The 23059-nt window shown below is 34.6% G+C and overlaps 1 protein-coding gene across 1 annotated transcript in view; it reads left to right on the plus strand.

Moving 5' to 3' along the window:
* Positions 1-22355, plus strand: part of Sur (Sulfonylurea receptor) — a 49375-nt gene extending 27020 nt beyond the window's left edge. Inside the window, exons 9-24 of the mRNA XM_089634060.1 lie at positions 929-1301; positions 1408-1513; positions 2491-2878; positions 4495-4737; positions 6301-6611; positions 7004-7168; positions 7676-7776; positions 9092-9324; positions 10007-10228; positions 10308-10465; positions 10559-10754; positions 11593-11833; positions 12649-12776; positions 15334-15625; positions 16895-17085; positions 20221-22355. Of these exons, the coding sequence (XP_089490186.1) occupies positions 929-1301; positions 1408-1513; positions 2491-2878; positions 4495-4737; positions 6301-6611; positions 7004-7168; positions 7676-7776; positions 9092-9324; positions 10007-10228; positions 10308-10465; positions 10559-10754; positions 11593-11833; positions 12649-12776; positions 15334-15625; positions 16895-17085; positions 20221-20361 (3489 nt within the window). The 3' untranslated portion in view covers positions 20362-22355. The remainder of the gene's footprint in view (positions 1-928; positions 1302-1407; positions 1514-2490; positions 2879-4494; positions 4738-6300; positions 6612-7003; positions 7169-7675; positions 7777-9091; positions 9325-10006; positions 10229-10307; positions 10466-10558; positions 10755-11592; positions 11834-12648; positions 12777-15333; positions 15626-16894; positions 17086-20220) is intronic.
* The last annotated feature ends 704 nt before the right edge of the window (positions 22356-23059 follow it).

Consider the following 23059-nt stretch of genomic DNA (forward strand, 5'->3'; position numbering starts at 1 on the left):
TATACACGTTCGCCACATCTTATCTCGAACATACGATATCAATACATGTAATCGTCAATTTAGACATGAACTACACAATAATATCACAAGATATGTACATTTTCAAGATTGACATGTTGTTTTCATTTACTTTCTTAACTGATATTATATTTTTGCAATCAGAGAACATTCATTTGAAGCGGTGCAATGGTTAGGCTAACTGTTTTTATTACAACTGGTCAATAAACAATAATCAGGATATTTCTAGTTGGAACCAAAGTAATTAGTCAATTCATTTATAAGTTGATACCGACAATATAAATTACTACAAGTAGATAACGCGATTATGGAAAAATAATTTTATAAATATTATTTATGTTGATCACTGAAATAATGAATAGGCCCTGAGAAATATTAACTTTATTCAGAATGCGATCAAAAAATTTACGAATTTATTAGGTTACTATTATTTCTTGTCACAATTCAACTCAATAAAAATAATGATCAGTCATTTTTTAGTACCCGCCAATCTTTGGATTTGATGTTAATGATAGTATTAGTATTTGAAATTATTTTTTTGCACTTGCATACATAAATTGTCAATTTCCTTTGTAAAAATCCGATAAGGTGCTAATGAATAATAAATAATACAAGTGCTGTTATTTTGTTCAGAATATGATTTCTAATGGCAACATCTTAATAATAGATTCAAGCTAATATCAAGATTACCACAATTTTTTTAGAATCGAATACATATAAGTTTATGCCTTATTTTTGATGATTAAAATGTATTTGTGGTGTCAAAACCTAACCTAACCTAACATAACCTATGATTGCTGCAAAATTTTAGGTTCTCGAATATTATGTTAGGTGACAAACTAAACTAAAAAATATTTTAACACCAAAACACCATTGGTGCTCCGTTAAATAAAACAATTTATATTTAAAGGTTAGTACAAGAAGGCTCGCAGAATTCCTGGAACTACCGGAGATAAACCACACCCGTGATGAAATAAACAGTTTCAGTAGGACGTCCGTAAGCTCCCACACTACTTGCAATCATCCTGACAGGGGATTCCAGCCGGAAAATATCGACAACCCCTACCCCTTAGACAACATAGAAGAAACCGAAGAAATTGAAAATGAAGACGTATTTAGGGAAAATATCTCGGACAAAGATAGCTCGGCTGGCTCGGTGGAAGAGTACCAAACGAATAGAGTGGATAATGTTTTTGTGTTCAGTAATTCGGTGTTTGTCTGGGGGGTAGGAGGTGATGCATTATCCAGGATTACTATCACAGAATGCTTGAAAATACCAAAAGGTAAACATTGTTCATGCGTAGTAAATTATATTATAGTGGTTGAATATTAAAAAAATTTGTTCATTGATTTCAAATTTATGTTCATCATGTGTGCGTGCTTTTTTAGGAAAAATGACAATGGTGGTGGGAAAAACTGGAAGCGGAAAATCTTCATTTTTGTCGGCATTAATCGGAGAAATGAATCTTTTAAAAGGAAATATGACACGAACCAGGTAATTTAAAAAACTGATTTTTTTAGTTTTGCCTTTCAATAAACAATGTGAATTCATTGTTTCCTTATTATAGGGATGTTTTAACAGTGTCATACACGACGTCCGGAAACTCGTACTACACGGAGAATCCCATAAAATCGTTTTATCCGATTTGAGCATTTCAATTTTTATATTACTTTTTTTACATTTTTCAACTAAATGTGTTAAAAACTTTTGTAATTTTTTATTAATTGATTTGAACAGCTGCTATTAATCCCCTAGCGAGCAATTTTTCTCAAATTTTGCCTACAAAATTCCAACTTCGGACTCGATTTACTCAAAATTGCTCAACTCAAAAAAAATTTTTGGCTATTCATCATTTCCCTGCTTATCCTACGAGTTTTTTGAACACCGTGCATAAGGATGAATGAAATATTGGCAGATAAAGAGGGGAAAGGTTGGGAAATACCTAGATACCTAGATCGGGTCTTTAAAATCACCTCATTTCGAGCGTCGTTTCAATTCGGAATGGTGGTCTTTTACCAGAGCTATACTAAGGACGGGTTGTTTCGGAGAACTTGAACAATTCTTCAAATTTCAAAGTTGATTTTCAAGTTCTGTGAAAGATATTTTTAAGTTCTGTTTTTATTTCAGTTCTGTCAAGCAACTAGCCTATAATGATATAATAACAGAATTTGAATAGGACTTTCACGGAACCCGTAAATGAACGTTGAAATTTGATGAATTGTTCCAATTCTCCGAAACAACCCGTCCTAAGTGTTTTAAGTGTCCTAATTCCAGAACGAGGTATGAATAATATACATGCATTATTTACAATATTAACGTTTTATGTCCCCTGATTTCGAAAATGGATCTCCAAACAGGTACCAGAGCCAACGAATCTTTCGCTCCGCCATCGCCACGGAGGACGTTATATGTTTGTGAAAAATAATGAAGCTCTCATTTCTACAGTAATATTAAATTTATATTTTTTGCAGCAACGAATCATTAGCCTACGTTTCGCAATCACCATGGATCACAAACACAACAATCCGCGAGAACATCCTGTTCGGTCGGGCTATGCGCGCCCGCCGCTACAGACGCGTGCTCACAGCATGCGCTTTGCACGCAGACCTGGGAGTGCACACAGCGCGCGATCAGGCCCCGGCCAGCGTGCTTTCGGGCGGCCAGCGGCAAAGGGTCGCACTCGCCCGTGCGTTATACTCGCATGCTGGAGTACTCGTACTCGATGACCCCTTTGCGGCTCTAGATCACACTGTTGCGCAGAAGGTGTTTGAGAAAGGGATAAGAAGGGCCTGTGAAAGAGACAACAGGACGGTAGTCATGGTGACGCATAAGCTTCAGTTGCTGGCGCAGGCTGATCAAGTGAGTTACTTTATACTTTAAGTGATTTTAATCCAAAAGCTACTGGTACCTATACAGGGTGTATTGGCACGTACCCGACAAATTTTAACAAGCGATTCCTGAGCATATATGGAGTAAAAAATGTTAAGGCCACTTTGCTGTTCGGTAAGGTTTTTTTTATAAAAAAAAATATTATTCATATTTTCACCACATGTCACCACTGTTTTACCCTTTGTCAAAGTTTGAAAACCCATCTGGCAATATTTTATTCGAATTCCGTTGAATAATGTACGTATGTACCTACATTGCCGCCCTTTTACAATCACAAAGAAATGGCACGGCACCATTAGTCTCATTTTTAACTATTATTATTTAGTGTGTACGAAAGAGCGAAGACGCTTTTCGACATACTTGCTAATAACAGCTGTTGAACACGAAAAGCAATGCCAATGACAGTGATGGAGTGTGGAAATTTTTTATTTTTAATAAAAAAAAATGCTACCGGACAGCAAAGTGCCCATAACATTTTTTACTCCAAATGTGCTAAGGAATAGCTGGTTAAAGTTTGTCGGGTTAGTGCCGATACACTCTGTATATTATAACAATGCTAACTGAAATAAATTGTGTACTTATTGCACGTGTGAAGTGTTAGTAGGCGTGTGAATGAATTACTCTGTAATAATTACAGTATTTTGTTTTGTGAAACCTCCCCCTATCGAGGTAGATATGTGTATGATATTTTATTTTTATTATAAGTTCTACGATTTTGGAATGAAAAAAAATGAATATACCAAAATAATTATGAAACCATTGACCAAATACATCAATGGGTCAAACATAATAAATTAACCCTTCAGGCTATTTGTTCGCTTTTGGGAACAACTCATATGGTCTCACAGAAATCATTGTCTCCCTTTCTGTTATGGTAAGAAATATGATTTCAACGGTGTTAGAAATAGAAAAAAAACACCACGCTTTATATTAAAATTTAGAAATCAACCACAGAAAAATTAAAATGTGCGCCTTTATGAAACCGAAGGTTCCGATCGCAATATGAAAATAACTTATGAGACTGAATTTTTTATGAATTATTTTTGTATGAAACGACAAAAAAGTGAGGTAACAACAACGTTTGTTTTATATTTATTTAATAAAATATTTGTATTTTTATATAATTTTTCGTTTTCAGTAATTTTAGTTACAAAAAATGCGAGCCTTTTTTTAATGTTTGCATTCAAAAATTTAATATTTCAATAATTTTATGTTTATTTCTAATAATAAAATTTGATTTTTAACACCTTTTATAATTTTATTGCGAATATTTCGACCTCCTGGCGGAATACGCCCGAGACCTGAGGAATTAAATGTTAACTTTATTATTTGTATTTTACCATTTAATTACAATGTCAAGCCAAACTGATTGCTTTCTCCGATTATTCATAATATTTGCTTTTATATGTGTAAATGTATTCTCCGTCGGTTTCTTAAATATGGTAGGCATGCAGTTAAAGGCATTTTGATGATAGCTCCAATGTAGCTCTCCCACTTTCTCATAAGCATCAGAATCAGATAGATAGGTTACAACTCTCACCGACAAAAAAAAGTATAATAAAAGTTTAGTTTCTTTTTTCTTCCAGATAATTCACGTAGATAACGGCTGCATCCACTCAGTGGGCACGCTGTCCGAGGTGGAGACCTCGCAGCCGGTGTTGGCACGTGAGTGGCGCAGGCTGTTCAGCAGGTCGGGCGCGCCGGACGGGCTCGGGCCCGGGGACCGCACGGCGCGCGGCCGCTGGCAGCTCTTGCGCTGGGCCAGTAAGGTGAGCCGGCAGCTCCGAGAGAACAACGAGACGCAGGACGAGGGAGATAGTGGATTTGTGGTGAGTTTTAAAGGTCATTTTTTACGTCATATCTGGTTGCCCACACCACACAATTACAAACATGCACGTACTAGTGAAACAAACTGCCATCCACAACAACACGATAAGTATGAAATTACCATTTGGGGAATTTTGTGGGGCAGAAGGAAGCATGTAAGCATATTACTGAGAGTATCTTCCATTCTGGAAAAACTGACGTGCTTCGTTTGACACCCTTAACTTTTCACTTCGCCAGGAGGACTAACCAATGATCAAACTATATATTATATTAATGATTTTTTTTAAATCCTCAAAATCTATACTTGCGATGAACTACCTAGTTGAGCGTGTCAAGTATGGATGCCCTTTTCTATAGGTAGGAAGGGATTGGTAGCACGCAACCACTAATTCACCAAACAATACTTCCGCATGCTGAAGAAGTACGGCATATACATGAACAGTACTGGCATTCGCTTCTTTAACCCTTGATTTACCCGGTAAGTCCCTGGGACTCCATTGAAAACTTTCAGCGCTCATAAAACCGTTCGTTTTTGGAATAACAAATTGTGCGTTCCAGTACCTATCTTCACGCAGTGACGCGTCACACGCGAGGGAGAGCGGACTGGAGCGGGCGTCGATGTGCGTGGCTCCGATAGGTGAGTAATCGCGCTAGTGGAGTCCGTGAGACTCCACCGGGGTATTAACGTTACAGTTTTAGCCTATTTACGGTATTTTTTAATGAGTATTTAAAAAAAAAATTATTCTTTCCCGAGAATGAGAGAAGAAAAGGAAAACTGTATATATTTGTCATAGGTGTACTAAGCCTGTGTGCCTTGGCTGTACAAAAAAAATAAGCAATGACTGTGTCACCAAACCTTGACTGGAAGGTCTTGCACGTTTTTTTTGTTCGAACTATGTTTTTTTAAACTTTTTATAAGAATTGATTATGTTTTCGTTATATTTCTTTAAAAATTAGTTTGAAAAATTGTTTTGTTTTTGAAATGTTGAGACTAGAAGTTAGGTCTCGTAATTTTGCTACAAAAAGTCCCATATTCTAGAAGTTCCTTAATAAAATGCCGTGATTCTACAATTATAAGTAAAAATCGATGCCATTGTAAAACCAAATGTATAATAAACAAATTTAACTAGCATTTCATTTAAAAAAGTGTTTTATTTCATGTTAAATTAACGATTTTATTTCCGGGAGTCCTGGGGACTCCACCAGGTAAATTTTGTATGCATGAAGTCACCGGGTAAATCAAGGGTTAAATCACTTCTATTCAGTTCTGTTGTATGCGCCACTCCTATTATATATCTAGTATCGACTACAACTCATGCGAATACCTCTCTACTAGAGAGATTATAGTGAAGCGTATCTATATATATATATATATATATATATAGATACGCTTATATATATATATATATAAAGTCCTTAACACTTATATATATATGTATAAGTGTTAAGGACTTTAGCACATTAAATGAACCGAAATGCTTGAACAAGAATTTCTTCATTATCACGTTGACATAATATAAATGATCTATTGTTTATCTGATTCTATTTATTTACTTTTTCCACAGCCATCGTTCATTCCGCTGAAAAAGAGATTCACCGCATTCCAAGGGTCGAAGTATTTCACACACGACTTGCTTTTACCGACTGACGAATGTGACGATGAGATGTTGAGGAGTTCAGCTCCGAAGAGGTCTTCAACAAGAGTCCGAAGAGGTCATAATTCTTGTAGAGTTGGATCTAGGAAGCACAAGACCGCTGAGAGGTCATCTTCTTTACAAGTAACCAAGCACAAAGTGAAACCTGCTCCCTTGCTAAGACAGTTTTCGTCTCCAACGATTCAATTTAATTCAGCGGGTGAAGTAGATTCCATAAATAGGTACAAACATGTTTTGATTTTGAACTTGAACAATCTTCTTGTGTTATTAATTTATTTGAAGTGGCCTACTCGTGTCTTTGATTTGATTTGAATCACTGAATTTTAATTCTTTGAACATAATATTATTATGTAATCAATTTGCTCCCACTGTATGTGTAAGTGATTAATGATTATTGATTATTTTCATAATAAACAGATGATTTTGAGATTATTTTTTTTTCAAATTATCTATAATAGTTTCTCACTGGCTTTGCCAGAGTTTCGAGTATCTACACCAATAAATGTTGGGAAAATTTTATGACGTGCAATTCTTTGAGTTGGTTCAAATATTGTGCATATAGATTTTCTGCTTTTAAAAATGTCAAACATGTTTTAAATAGTGTCTATTTCAGCTGCACAAGGCAACAGGGAGATATAATCCAACAAAGATATTTATTAAGGAACTTATTCCCGATGGCAACACAAAAACTAATCGAAACTCCCACAGATGGATCCCAAATAACAAGACAAAGAAGTATTATTAAACGTTTCCTTTCAAGATCTTCAACTAAAAGAAAGTGAGTCTTTTTTATTCCTATTCAAGAAACTTACTCGTAAAATACTTCTCCAATATCTTTGATAAGACAATCGGTCTATTTTGTTTCTATTTAATTACGGTCGCATTTATTCAGAATATAAAAACACCAAATAACACAATGGCGAAGAGCAAAATTATTTGCACCATCTATTTTATAAATGTGATGTAAATATAATAAGTTGTTGTAAGTAACTTTTCGGATATATTTTCATTATTATTAAATCGATTATTCCTGTTAATATCCTCTCTTGTAATCTCTTACACTTAACCGCACATAAAACCGAGGTTATTAAACCCTAGCTGATTTTAGGCTCACGTAGGTATCCTTTGCACCCTCACCTCTTTGCCATAACGCAATTATCATAAAGAGAGGTTACAAGTTACAACGGAGTTCTCAGCGGTAGGACCGCATGCAACTGGATGCAGTTTTGATTCCCGTATCAATTAAAAGCAATTATTGCAATATGACACATGTGCATGATTGCAGATGCGCGGTGCCGTCGCCCGACCCCGAACACACTCCCATCCGGAGAATTATCTCCACCAACTCGGCCGCCAGCGATGACTTTATGGACGATGAAGACTTTTGTAGGTCATTTTGATTTATTGTTGTAAATATTATATTAACATTGGCCGCATTAAAGGCAAAGGACAGGACATTGGAATCAAAATAAACAACATGTCATTCACGTTTATTGAAGTACCTAACCGATAAGTATAGTGATGACACTAATAACCCTGTTCTTTATTATTTTGCAAGGATTCTGGATGACAGTAATTTCCATAAAAGAAATGGCTTGAAATAGTTTTCGATACAATTCGTCAATTATATAATATAAGTGTTACTTTTTACTACCCTGCTTCCCCCGATTTTAAAATTACGTCTTTCAAAATTTTTTTTTTTCATATTGAATAACTGGAAATTGGAAAAACAAAGACATTTTTCCATATTTTGTTAAAGTTAACCGCGTATTTCAAAGCGCTGATAGTTGTGTTGTAGTAAAAAACTGTGCAAGTTTAATGAAGCTTCCCGTTCTAGAGTTTTTGCTGCACTTTTTAATATACTTTTTTAAATGTAAATACCGCACAAGAGTCCCGACTGCTCCCAACCGTCTGTGACCAGTGAGACTATGGTATCATCAATTGGGATATGTTGTGAGGCTGAAGGTAGTGGGGGGAAGGAAATGAGGAAGAGGAAGATTGGGGAACCTGGCTATTAAGATCTGGTCACCAAACACGGCCAAAGCCATTTCAAGCAATGTTTCAATTCTGCATGGCGGTCTTACACCAGGGCGATACTAAGAGTATCTTCCACTCTGGAACGTGTCGCAAATATACTATATATTATTTTTAATAAATGACTTGTGAAATACCACAAAGTTATCGAATAAAATTTACTTGCGCACGCCGGGATTTGAACCCGCGACCTTCGGCTTGCTAGTTGAAAGCTTTACACCTTACTCACGGAGCCGGAGGCTCTTGAGTTAAGCAGTTCTTCGCTTTGTAGTTTGCTTGCAATTGATTTTTTTTGTATATTTTTTTTATTTGCCATGAAGTGGTGATCATTTAAATTTACTGAATTTATAGTTACTGCTCTTTATACAATAGAACGGCGTCATTGTGCCTCTCAATTTTACCATAAATGGGTGTTTAAAATTTTACCTGGCTATTATTATAGTTCTAGAGGTCTTGTTATTTAAAAACCCAACTTTTTAAATATCATACGGTATTACTTCATATATATTACTATATGAGTATGTATGTAAGTCACTGACTTTATAAATTCCGTCTTTTGGTTTTAACGGTTTTCTAAAATTTGCATGTCAATATTTTTATTTGTTTATACTATCTAACCTTTTTTCTGAAGTGATTTCATTTTAGACGAGTGCTATGTTTATTTTAGCAACGGATAATTCGACCAACGATGGCCTCATGACTGACGAACAGAGGGAATATGGAACGATACCCAAAAGGGTTTACCTGGAATACTTCAAGTCCTGCGGGATCATCGCTGGAACGCTATACCTAGTTTCCTCCGTAGCCTGGCAGTGTCTCAGGGTCTACACAGACGTGTGGCTCAGTGAGTGGACCGGCAAGGACTCTGAACTTACAGAGCAAGGGAAAATTAGTAATGATGTAAGGATTTATTTTTGATCTCAAAAAAGCTTTATGTCATATGGCGAGCGGGAGAGATACCCTAATACACAGAAAGCCGGGAAACATGTATAATATAAATAAAGCATTATAACATCTTCACCTCGTATGTGGATTATTTGTCAAGACAGTTGAAGTCACGAATGGGTGAATGTTACAAAGCTAAAGCTTCGAGTTTTTATATTTTTTTTATATTCGAATCAATGTTTGTCAAATTGGTTGTTAAAGGTCCTATAGTATCTGAGATTTTGTATGATGCCACATGAAATATGAAAAATATATTCTACTGATAGATTCCTTGTGAAATTTTGGCTATTCTCATAAAAAGGACAAAACTAAAATAATTAGAGGTAACAGCGATGTTTTCAGTGGATACGGCTTCAACATACAACCATACATGACAGCTTCCAAGCAAAAATATCAATATCCAGAATATTTACCCACAAAATAGTGATTTAAATTGGCGATTAGTTGGGGGCTTCTATTTTTTTTTCAACAAATAAGGTTGTGTATTGGCATATATTTTTCGTGTGTTCAAATTTATCGGACTATTGTTCTTATTTATCTACTACAGGAATAGCAGCAATAAGCGTACGGTATAATATTATGAACTCGCGTAATAATGTTTATAATAGTAACTAACTTGATCTTTTTATTTGTACAGGTGACCAGATATTTCACGGTTTATGCTATTTTATCGATAGTATCTATCATAATGTCATTCGCTTCCAATGCCATCGGGCAGTATGCGGGAGCTTTAGCTAGGAAAACCCTTCATGCAAAGTTATTAGAGAACATTATCCTGTGTCCATTATCGTTCTTCGAATCAACTCCTCTAGGGAGAGTAATCAACAGATTTTCCATGGACATTGGCATCATTGACAAGGTAGGAAATAATTTAATGAAACGATTTGAATTAATAAAAAGTGATCGAATCTTTTAAAAAGTCTTTGTTTTTTTTTCAGAAAATAGCCACATCAATTCAAAGACTGCTGCAATTTTTATTTCTTTGCGTATCAGCTACATTGGTGAATGCCGTAGTAGCGCCATGGTTTTTGATAATTGCATTACCTATATGTCTGCTTTATTATGTGATACAAAAATTCTACCGATGTTCAGCAAGGTAAGAACATGTCCTTAGAAAAGAATTTAGAACCTGTTGCCTTTATGAAATTGTATTAATGTTTACATGATATAAAACTGTTCAAATTTTCAGAGAATTACAAAGATTAGATGCCATTACCAAGTCTCCGGTATTCTCTCATTTTGGAGAAACTTTGGGAGGACTTTCTTCCATCAGGGCTTATGGGCAACAAGAGAGGTTCAGTCAGATGCTATGGAATAAAATAGATATTAATACAAATGCATTCATCATCCTCAACTCAAGCAACCGGTGGCTTGGGATAGCTCTTGTAAGTTTAACAAAATAATTATTTGAGTGGTTTAGTTGTTATTCATTCCATTACTTTATTCTTAAATTTTTCTTGATACCTTTATTTTCATGCCTACTTTGGATCATTTTTATTCCTTTGTAATTTGAACCGGGCCTCTTTAAAACCGGGTGGGTATCTCGTTCCCTGAATCTGTACACTGAGTAGATATGGGGGCTATTGTGCAGTTATCATACGAAAACAAAAATAATATTATACAATATAAAATAAAAAAGTTGAAATTAAAAGTTAAAAAAGTTTAAATACACAGATTTAGGAAATGAAAAAGAATTTGGCATTCTCAGACTATAAAAATATTATTTGTTATTTCGGCCACTGGCATTATACCAAGCTCTCTAATTCAAAATTTAGGCGTATTAGATCTGTCAAAGAATTTATACATAAAAATGCAAAAATTAGTCGTTTTAAATACATGTAGGATTACGAAATATTTTTTTAAATGTTTATATTGAGGGATCAGTAGGATTTATAGGTTCAATTAGAAGTCGGTGAATTATTTTCCCATTTGACCTCTGGTCATTTGACGTGTTGTTTTTGTATTTAGTATGTTTATATAATGCACTTGTATAATGTGCATTGACTAGATGATAATTTGTGGAAAAGTGTGTGGAAGGGTTAAGTTTTTCCTGTGGGGAAGATTTAACCCGGACATAAAGTCGAAAAAATAAAAATATAAAAAAGTGTCGAATATAATTTTTGATAGAAGTGAACTTGTCTTATCTGCGTGGTTCACAATCAATAAAGTTATCGTGATTCCAAACAATTACTTCTGCCCATTAACCAAGCTCATTAATTCCAGGATTACTTGGGCGGGGTGATAGTTTTTGCTGCCATTAACGCCGCCCTAATTTCGGCCAAGATGTACCCTAGGGCGGTCACGCCCTCCCTCGTGGGGCTGGCCATCAATTACACCCTCCTTGTGCCCATCTACCTCAATTGGGTGGTCAAGTTCCTCTCAGACGTGGAGATGTACATGAGCGCCGTGGAGAGGGTGCAGCAGTATTCCTCTTTTCCCACTGAAGATTATAAGGCCACAACTGGTAAGAAGGCTATAAGAAATAAACTCTTTGATGTGTAATACATTGTTGCATGACAATCCTTTTTTAAAACTTTCTTCAGGCAGTTAGGTACCAAAATATTGAAACAATGCTAATAAGAAAGTCCAACAAAAAAAACGATTTCATATTTGAAAAAATTATCTTTACTGAACCATAGCCAAAATTGATCATCAGTCAAAGTTAGCCATCTAATCAAAGTAAGGCATTTGAATTTAATCTTGTCACAAATTTAGAGATAAACGATATACTAAACGGTCATTTGAACATAGTTTTTCAATATAAAATCTGTGTTTGTAAATTATTTGCCAAAGAAAATTAAGTGTCCAATGAAAGCACAGTGGAACTGATATTTACGAAATATCTGATTTTAAAATCATTTACGGGAAGAATGCCACCAGACTTCTATCAATCGACGGTTATTCCACATTCACTCACAACCTATATTACTCCATCGAGTTTTAGCAAATCTTCTTTCCAACATACTGCTCTTCAAAATTGGCCTCACAAATTCACATCCAAATCACCGGATATCTTCGGGAGTGGAATCAAAACCCAACTGAATAATGAGATTTAATCGTGAACAAAACCTGTAGATCAAAGATAATTTTTTTTTAAATCTATTTTAATTTAATGAAAACTAATGCATCAATATTATCTTAATGGACGCTGATTAAATTGATTGATATGGACGAACGTGTGTATTATGCTTAGGTATATTGTAAAATACAATAAAGCTGGGACTTTAATTTATGGTTTATTAATAATTGCATTTTCCAATTTTGATAACTTTGTTATAGCTACCAGCTTACCAGAAGACTGGCCGTCCAAAGGGGAGGTCAAGTTTTCAGGAGTGACTCTGAAGTATAGTAACTCTAAGGAGCCAGTTATTCAGAATTTCGACTTCCACGTACCAGCAGGGCAAATGGTAAATGATTTATACATTTTAATCATTGAAGACAATGTTAACCACTCTTAATAGAAAAATGAGAAACAAGAGATTCGGTCGCATCTGGGAATCGAACCCAGGACGTCTGCCTTGCCGGGCATTCCTCTGACCACTGAGCTAATTCGACCATATCAAATCCCATAATTTTTAACTGCGTATCATGATTTCGACCAAGAACTGCCAACATTATATTCTTTTTCTTAGGGCGATGCCATACGTAGTAATTCAAAATCATGTGTTTTTGGTTTGAAAATTTGGTCGCCTAGAAATGTTTCAGATGCTTTAATTAAATACTGCGAGTAGAATACATCTTGACCTTTGAATTAATCGACTGTTTTTTAGATATATTTTTTTATAAGCCCAGAAAAAAATAATGAAAAGGCCTATGAAAACTGCTTTAAAGTTCAAAATCTCCTACTTACGAACCCATTTTCGGTTATGATTTTATTGTGTAATGTGGCAAATTAAGTTATTTATAAAATGATCGAAAAAAAAATAAATATTCATTCCTGAACATCCACAAAATAAAATAAAAGGCACTTTTTGGCCATGTTTTTTTCTTGCATAAATCAAAACAGGCGGATGGTGTTAAGCGGGAATTTAAACCTTATCGCCATCTACGTAAGGGTTGTTATTGATAGCGGCTCAATTTAAAATATTACACGACGTAGTGCATCGCCTTAACCCTTTTTTTAAATTTATGAATTATTAATTTACGATTGATTTTGCACCGAGAAAACTTACTGATATAAAACATCACTAATTTAATAAAAATATCTTTTTACATTATTCGTAATCCTGTTAAAAGTGGGACTGCAGGCCTTAAACGAATGCATTGATAGGTTTCATGTTAAACTTTTAGTAAAACAATGCGAAATCTGAACACGTGGGCAGAAAAATCATAATATTTTCGCATTTCGTCATAAAAGGGCAGGTGCATGAACACGTGTTCCGATATATTCGTAAAGTTCAAAAAAAAAAATTGGAAACGGCTTGCTGTCTCGTTTTTTTACAGGTTTTTAATAAATCAGTATATATGTATCAGTAAATACTCATTGTTCTCCGTGTGTTATTGCTATACAATTTTGGATTTAAAAAGATATTTTTTTAAGTTTATTAAGAAGTTGTTTGCTAGAATTCGGTTTTTGTTTTGGATTTTGCCAGAAATCTTTGGAGGTAAAATAATAAACAAAATATCGTGTAATCTATGCAAGAGATAAAATATAGACGGAAAGCAGAGAAACCATTTTTACGTTTTTACCTGAAAAGTACCCCTTTTCAGGTAAAAACGTAAAATTGGTTTCAACGCAATTTCGTTCACGAGTTACAATCAAATTTAAATTCAAAAAATATTTATTGCACAAAAAAAGTACAAAGGGTATAGCTTATAGGTTACATCCTATTTCTTCCAGCTAACCCAACAAATATACATTATATTACATAACCCAACAATTACATGTTAACAAATGTATGCAAATAAAAAAAAACAGAGGTATTTAATTTATGTAAAGTATTCATTTAATGTGTAGTGACATTTGTTTAAAAGAAATGTTTTTAGTGATGATTTAAATTTAAGTATGTCGGTTATTTGTTTTATGCTATGTGGAAGGTTGTTTGTTATATACTTTAATGGCCATGATCAAAGCTGAACTGATCATTCTGACCAATAAACGTACTACGTTTCAATTCCTAAAGGTTGACGTGTACACCGTGACAATATTGTAAGTATGTTTCAATTTAGCTAAAAGGAAAGACTGATAAATTAATGCGCTACTGTAAAAACCACGAAAAATTATCAAAAAATTGTTAAATCTGATTTCACATTCATATTTACTTCAATAAAGATAACATTATTATGAATAAATTTTATCAGTGATGCATTTGACAACCCCTTATCATATTTTTAATAATTTCGTTACAAAAATAAATTCAAATCATAGAGTTTAGCAACATTTAGTTGAAAATATATTGATTATTGAGATTAATTTGACAGTTATAATTATCAGATCATCAAATGGATTGATTGAATGCACCGAGTGGTCAACATTTCAGTATTATTAGGTAATTGGTAACTATGGTAACAGTATGGAACACTTTGTGTGATTTTTTACTAGCTTTTAATTGTTAGCTTAAGATTTTTGTGCACCATCGATGAACTCGATTGTTATTTCCATGCATCGATCGTAGGGAGGGGTGTTCAGCTCGAGATATCTGCAATTAATTTCATCATCGTAATTTACGTTAATAATATTTTGTGATTAGCTTTGTTCAGCCAGCGGCTTGTATACTAGGTCATAATAACCATAAAGTTATATTCAACCATTGCTTGCACGTGTTCGCACTTATCTAGCTCACCTGAACACATGCCTCTTGCCGTCTGAACGAAGCTAATGATCAGCTAAATCTGACATGAGGGATTCTGACCTAAGATCCCGATAAATCGATTATTCTGCGAATACACACTATTATAGAAAACTAAACAATTTCTGTATCCAAGTTCTTTATTATTAATAACTTTTTATTTTCAAAAACCTAGGTGGCAATATGCGGTCGCACTGGGAGTGGAAAATCCTCTATACTGCTATCTATCCTTCGCATGGTGGACATCACTGAGGGCACCATCACGGTAGACGGGCTAGACCTGGCAGACGTTCCCCTGAGGACCCTGAGGGGGCGGGTGGCCTCGGTGCCCCAGGAGGGCGGCCTGTTTGGGGGAGCCCTGAGGGAGAACCTGCACCAGGGAGCACGTTTGGGGGATCTGGAGCTTTGGGAGGCCCTGGAAAAGGCACAGCTGAAGCAGACGGTTACGGCTTTTCCTGGTGGACTGGGTAATCATTTAATCAAATTACTAAGGACGGGTTGTTTCGGAGAATTTGAACAATTCTTCAAATTTTAGTGCATGCACTAAAATAAAAATAAATAAAACACAATAATAAAACAAATTGAACCTACGAGTATTCATTGTGAAGATGGTGTATTTTTAATTTGATATCAAGTAGAATATAACGTAAAATCTATTTTCATTGCGAGCACAAATGTTCATACGTCACTCAGATTACATGAGCCAATGAGAAAATAATTTAGATTATTATTTATCTATTCGATTGCAATCTGAGTGTATTGTAATCTTGACATTGTATTTGCATATCAACAGACGGGAAATTCTCGGATTTTGAGTGTCACCAGAAGGGAATTTTAGTAAACTGAACTTTATAAATAAATACGTACAAGGATATGATGTGAATCGCGGAGGTAGCCGGGAAAGTAAGCTGTTTATATTAAGTAGTACCTACTCGGATTAGCTTTCGCAAAACAGGATAATCGAACCAAACAGAACAGTGACAAAATAGAACACTTTTGAAAAGTTGTATAAAGTCGTGAAAATCGATGAAAAAAAAGGTTAACTCGATTACGTTTGGTATTATCGTGATTGATTACACCCCTGCCCTTATGATGGACACTGTAATGCTAACCGAAACGTGGGCTAACGAAGAAGAAATCGCAACACGGCATAAATTAAACCAAAAATATATCACAATAGGGTAAGTTTGGTTTTTAGGCAGTTTTTTAAATCACTTTGAAGGACTACATAACTTTTCAAAAATGTTCTGTTTTGTCGCTGTTATGGTACCAAAATAAAATAGGTACGTGCATGTGAAACACTTATTTCAGATTAGTACCCGTCAAAAATCACGGGATACTAATATTCCAATTTCTAAAATTATATTCTGTTAAAATATTACGTTATTGGTGGGAAGTAGATACCAAATATATCTGAAATTTTACACAATCACTTCGAATTTTTAAAATGATAGTTAAATTCAATGCAAATTCGAATTCGACCCACAACCAAAAGAGAATTAAAATAATATCATGTTTTTGATGAAGACTAAACCCATAAGAAATAATTTTATGTTAAGTTAAGCTTACTTAATCCTTAATTATTATATCCGGGTCCTGACGTATTTGGCGAATATAGATTATAAATTAAAATATGGAAATAATTTTTAAAAAGTTAAACATTCCATTGAATCACAAATATGATAAAATGTATACAAGATTTAGTTCGGTAGTGCAGAGATAGATGTTATTTTTAGATGGCACAGTGGCGGAAGGCGGACTGGGCTGGAGCGTGGGCGAACGCCAGCAGCTGTGCGTGGCGCGGGCCCTGCTGCGCCCCTGCTCCCTGCTGCTGATGGACGAGCCCACTGCCGCCATCGACCCGGCCACAGAGGTCGCCCTGCTGCCTGCGCTGGCCAAGAAAGGACGGACCACCATCACTGTGGCGGTAAGGACAGCCCGAAGTGAATTCACTCTCAATTTTCTATTGTTTCATGTTAATGGACTTTTATTTTGAATCCCAACTGTCCTTAGCCAGCGACTCGATGACATATGTGAAGATGAAGGAGATGGGAAATAGTAGCATTGGGAAGTACCTGGTTATACAAATGTAGCGATGCTACTAGAATTTTTTTTTTTTTTTTTTTTAAACAAATTCAATTTATTCAATAAACAAATTTACAATGTGTGATATACATATATATATTTCACTAGTAATAAGATAAGATATTATGATATGATTAAAAATTTTTATTTTTCAATGTTCTCCCATAAAAAGCAATTGCTTGTGTGTATGGGATGAGGTATTATTTATTTAGTTTCTTAGATTTTTATTTAATTTTTTAATTTTTTGTTTTTGTTTTTCTTTTATTTATTATTTTTTTTTAATTTAGTTTAGGTATTCGGGAACGAATATTCGGGAATATTCGGGAACGTTCGCCCATGCAAACGCATCGTAGCTAGAACTCTCAAGATACATGCCTGAATATTCTCGACGGGCTGCTATAAAACGAGGCGCATCGAGAAGTGGTCAGTTAATCATTAATTAGTAGTGGAAGTGGAAGATGCTCTCAGTATCACCCTGGCGAAAGATGACCATTCAGTATACATCTACATACACGATGTCTGAAAACTAGTGATACGAGAAGCGGGAAACTGGAGAATCTACAGAACACGCTGAGAAAACTTACTAATATAAAATATTACTAATTTATCAAAAATCTGGTGAAAAATTCGTATTTTTGCTGAAAACGGGACTACAGGCTTTTAACAAATGAAGTATCAGTAAAACGCTAAAGTGTTATGGGACGGCGGAACACGTGTTCGTAAAAATTCTAAAACTGTGTCATTATATTTATCAGGAAAAGGACACTTGCATGAACACCTGTTCAGATTTATTCTGAGTGGAATGCAATCACGTTTTTAAAAGGATTTTAATTAATCAGCCATACTCATTTTCCTCCGTGCATAGAGACCCAAAAAACATAATATTTTATGTTTATCATTTTGATTTTTATTATACTTTTCCCTTTTTCGGCAACTAAAAGTTTAAAAAACTTTTGGAGCCGTGTGCGCTTTGTCTACGTTTCGAAGCATGGACAGTAAATAGAATTTTTTTACATTTTTTAAGTTTGACCTAACAAATTCCAACTTAGGACTTAATTTACTCGAAAACGAAAAAAAAAAAACAAAAGGTGTACCACAAAATCGACTCCAAATGTGAAGTAGATTCATGTGTCTCTCGCTTGTACAGATAATTCATAGGAATAAGAACAGAATAGTAGAAAATGTTACACATAATCGTACTGCATACGCCGGCCGTAATACCGCAGTATTAGTGGCTTACAGATCTGTCATAACTGCCCGACCTCCAGGATTAGGGACGTATTACTATGGTATTAAGACGGAGATCGCGGACTTTGTTGAAAATCTGGTTTATTTGACCAAAATCGATCGGTCGCTCAGTGAACATTTAAAAAAGCAGTAATACCCATTGGCAGCACTATCAGAGAAATATCAATTTACCAAAGCAAATACGGAACGCATAATCAAATTGGCAAAATTTCAAAGCAGACCGGGTCAATGCAAATATCATCTGAAAAAGCTTGAAGATAGCAACTAAACGCAAAATGCAAAAATGATCGTATTTTTGAGGATTGGAACAAAGTGGTGCTAGTCTAAAAAAAATCTTGCATGAAAATTATTATGAATAAATATTTTAACCCGAGAAGTATACAGCCCTTATCACCGTATATAGAGCGCTGCAGCGGCGTATTAGAGAATATTTATAAGTAAGACCGAATGAGTTCCCAATTTGAGAGCACGGAGTTCATATTTAGTGGTAGGTATCTTAGTAGTATCCGATTTTGATCAAAGAAAAAATGAAAATAATGCTATTTATGACTAACATAAGTGGACTATTAAAGCCTGATTTTTTTAATATCTGTGAGAAAATATGCTGTAAGACGGTTCAATAATTAAAGTGCCCGTGCCGTGTCAATCCAGAGGAAACAGACTTCTTTTTAGATTCCTGCATTTCTTACAATGTTGTATCACGAATCTACTTGTTAGAGTTGATTTGTTTTTCACCTAATTATTATGAATTTATGGCTTTTCTTGAGACAACCGTCAGATAAAACCAACGCAACGCCACGAAAATGACAAAACTTGTGTTTTTATCAACCACTGTGCAAAGGAGGAATCAGCTTCCCACCCTTATACTCCAGTGCAATTAGCGATTCGCGATCGTAATTATTCCGGCAGTCCCAATATTTTTATATGTTTTATAAACTGGTCCCCTAATGTAAAATCTGATTTTCCCACCTTAGCGCACCTGTACTCGCGCCGCCATTTTGAAAAAACCGGTCGAAATCGCGCCAAAATCTAGTATTTCCCAAATATCTCATTTTCAATACAAATTTTGGCTAACATAGCCTAACAAGTATAATAGAACATAAAATTACCTACAACTTTTGTGGGAACAATTTTCTTCTATCTCTAATAGGTACCGAGGTAAAAAGTCTTAAAGGTGCGTATATTTTTGAAAAAACAAGTTTTTTTCGAAAAATAAAAATGATTTTCTTTGATAAACACGTCGTCGGGACCACAGCATTTTAAGGAAGAATGTGTTTTAGAGAAAAACATTTATTATTTAAATAATAATTTACAATGGAATAACTACTGTTTAGTTGATTCCAAAAGATCAGACAAATGAGAAGACACACTGCTCTTTCAATATTATGATAGTAAATCTGTACATCTTTCCCTGATTGGAAGATACTACCAGTATCGCCCCGGTGAAAGACCATCACTCTGAATTTAAACGTTGCTTGAAATGGCTTTAGCCTTGTTTGTTGACCAGATCTTAATAGCCAGCTACTTCCTCACCTTCCTCTTCCCCACTCCTTCAACATCCCTCAATCATTGATAATTCATTGTTTCACGTGTTAAATAAATGTATGCGAGGATTTTAAAAAATAATAATTATAATAATACTGCAATGGATTTTTCGCCCGATTTAAAAAAAAATGGTTTGAAATCTATAAAATTTTTAAATAAAATATTTATTTTATTTATTTTACAGCACCGGTTATCCACCATACTAAATTACGACAGGGTCATAGTGATGGAAGAGGGCAAAATAGTTGAAGATGGATCTCCCAAGGATTTGATGGCCAGACCCATGAGCATATTCTCATCAATGCTCAGAGCTGCAGAAGAATAAAATAGTTGAAGATGGATATCCCAAGGATTTGATGGCCAGACCCATGATCATATTCTCATCAATGCTCAGAGCTGCAGAAGAATAAAATAGTTGAAGATGGATCTCCCAAGGATTTAATGGCCAGACCCATGAGCATATTCTCATCAATGCTCAGAGCTGCAGAAGAATAAAATAGTTGAAGATGGATATCCCAAGGATTTGATGGCCAGACCCATGATCATATTCTCATCAATGCTCAGAGCTGCAGAAGAATAAAATAGTTGAAGATGGATCACCCAAGGATTTAATGGCCAGACCCATGAGCATATTCTCATCAACGCTCAGAGCTGCAGAAGAATAAAATAGTTGAAGATGGATATCCCAAGGATTTGATGGCCAGACCCATGATCATATTCTCATCAATGCTCAGAGCTGCAGAAGAATAAAATAGTTGAAGATGGATCTCCCTAGGATTTGATGGCCAGGCCCATGAGCATATTCTCATCAATGCTCAGAGCTGCAGAAGAATAACTATTTATTATTGTTTGTGCAATTTGATTTAGTTTCCACTGTATGGACTAAGTATGGACTGAAATTACATATAAAATCATTTTATCATTCTAGAAAATTTAAACCAAAGATAACGAAGAATTTAAATATGGTACCTATAGTTTAAGCTTAGCAATAAAACTTTTAATTAAAATACAGATGGATGAGACCATTTTGTATGAAATATGTAAGAAAATTCAAGCAAATTGTAGCACATAATGGATGTAAGTATGTATTTTTTATGACGATCTGTGTAGAATTTTTTTTACTACCTGTCTAGATATTTTTCTTTATTTAAAATGCTTGAATTAGGTATGGAATACATTATATGCCGTCTTGTTTTATTATTTACAGTTAGTTTGTATATTTCAATGCTCCTGTACCTGGAATGACCTTAGATGGAATGAAGTTTGAGGTAAAAGTAGTTGCTAGAAATTCCAGATAATTCGTGCTGCGTCAGATAATCAATAATTAATAATTAAAGATATTATTATGTTCTATGTTTGGCTTTGTAATTAGGAATTATTAAATCGCATTCCACGGCATCTGATTTGATGAGTTTAATTATCTTAATGACTGTACAGTTTAGGATTGTTGTAAACGGAAGCGGTGCCCTCTGTTATTTTCAAAACGAAGCGTTGAAGTTTTCAAACCGCGGCAATGGGTTTTTGACTGCTAGTAAATTTTATTGTGTCATATTATATTCCGTAGGTTAATATGGTCATAGATTTATTTCCACCAGAAAACATGTGGATTGACTGAGAATATTCGTATTAACAAGTATAGACATGTATTATTATATAGATAAAATATTTATTGTAAGTAAAAAATGATGGGGAACCTAAACTTACTAGAATTCTCTTTATATTTACGATAATTTGTGATTTTGAGTATTCTTTCGCTAATAAATAAGTATTTTATATTAAGGCCCCGTAGTAAGCGTTTAAAGATGGTTTGAAAGGGAGATATGTAAATACGAATGTTAGAGGGTGTTCGCTAATATTTAAATAAAAAACAAACAAAACTCGTTAGAAATAGAGCAAACATCTCTAGACAAATGCTTTAGTTGAATTTAAAAACACTCTGTGAATTTCTTCATGCCTATAACATATTAAATAACAGAAAAAAAGTTTTTTTAATAATTTTTTTGACGGTACTTCGTGTTTTTTTCTATCGAGGGAATTTCATATACTTAACGTTTCGGCATAACAAATGTACACATTTTGAAAAATATTTTTTTTTGTAACTTAAAAACATAAAGAGATAACGAGAAACTTGTTATAAATCGGTAGAAATTTGGTATGTGGGGGGCTTAAGTGCATTTCAAAGAATATTCCTAACAACGAAGCAGATTGATAAGATAATAAGAAATATTAATGATAAGCTAAGATAAACAGTATTCATTCATGTCGTTATTGAAAGCCGTATACTAAATAAGATTTATGGAATTTTAAATTACACGTGCATGAACCATTAATTTATGAAATAAAATAAAAATAATATTGTGTTTTTGTTTTCATTTTAAAGAGAGGAAAAATTATTAAACTATGAAAATCCACACTAAGACTTGAAGAAACTCTAACTCATGCTACCTATTAAAATTCTGCAAGGTGTCTTGTATACCTATACAGTAGTGTGAAACTACAATCTGATCTGAAACCTGTAAGGTGTTTTGTATACCCATACAGTAGTATGAGGCTACAGTCTGATCGGAATTCTGTAAGGTGTCTTGTAAACCTATTCAGTAGTATGAAGCTACAATCTGATCTGAAACCTGTAAGGTGCTTTGTATACCTATACAGTAGTATGAGGCTACAGTCTGACCGGAATTCTGTAAGGTGTCTTGTATACCTATACAGTAGTGTGAAACTACTATCTGATCTGAAATCTGTAAGGTGTTTTGTATACCTATACAGTAGTATGAGGCTACAGTCTGACCGGAATTCTGTAAGGTGTCTTGTAAACCTATTCAGTAGTATGAAGCTACAATCTGATCTGAAACCTGTAAGGTGTTTTGTATACCTATACAATAGTATGAGGCTACAGTCTGACCGGAATTCTGTAAGGTGTCTTGTATACCTATACAGTAGTGTGAAACTACTATCTGATCTGAAATCTGTAAGGTGTTTTGTATACCTATACAGTAGTATGAGGCTACAGTCTGATCGGA

Source organism: Hesperophylax consimilis, chromosome 8 (genome assembly GCF_061612785.1).
Source record: "Hesperophylax consimilis isolate HC1 chromosome 8, BYU_Hcon_1.0, whole genome shotgun sequence".
Taxonomy (NCBI): domain Eukaryota; kingdom Metazoa; phylum Arthropoda; class Insecta; order Trichoptera; family Limnephilidae; genus Hesperophylax; species Hesperophylax consimilis.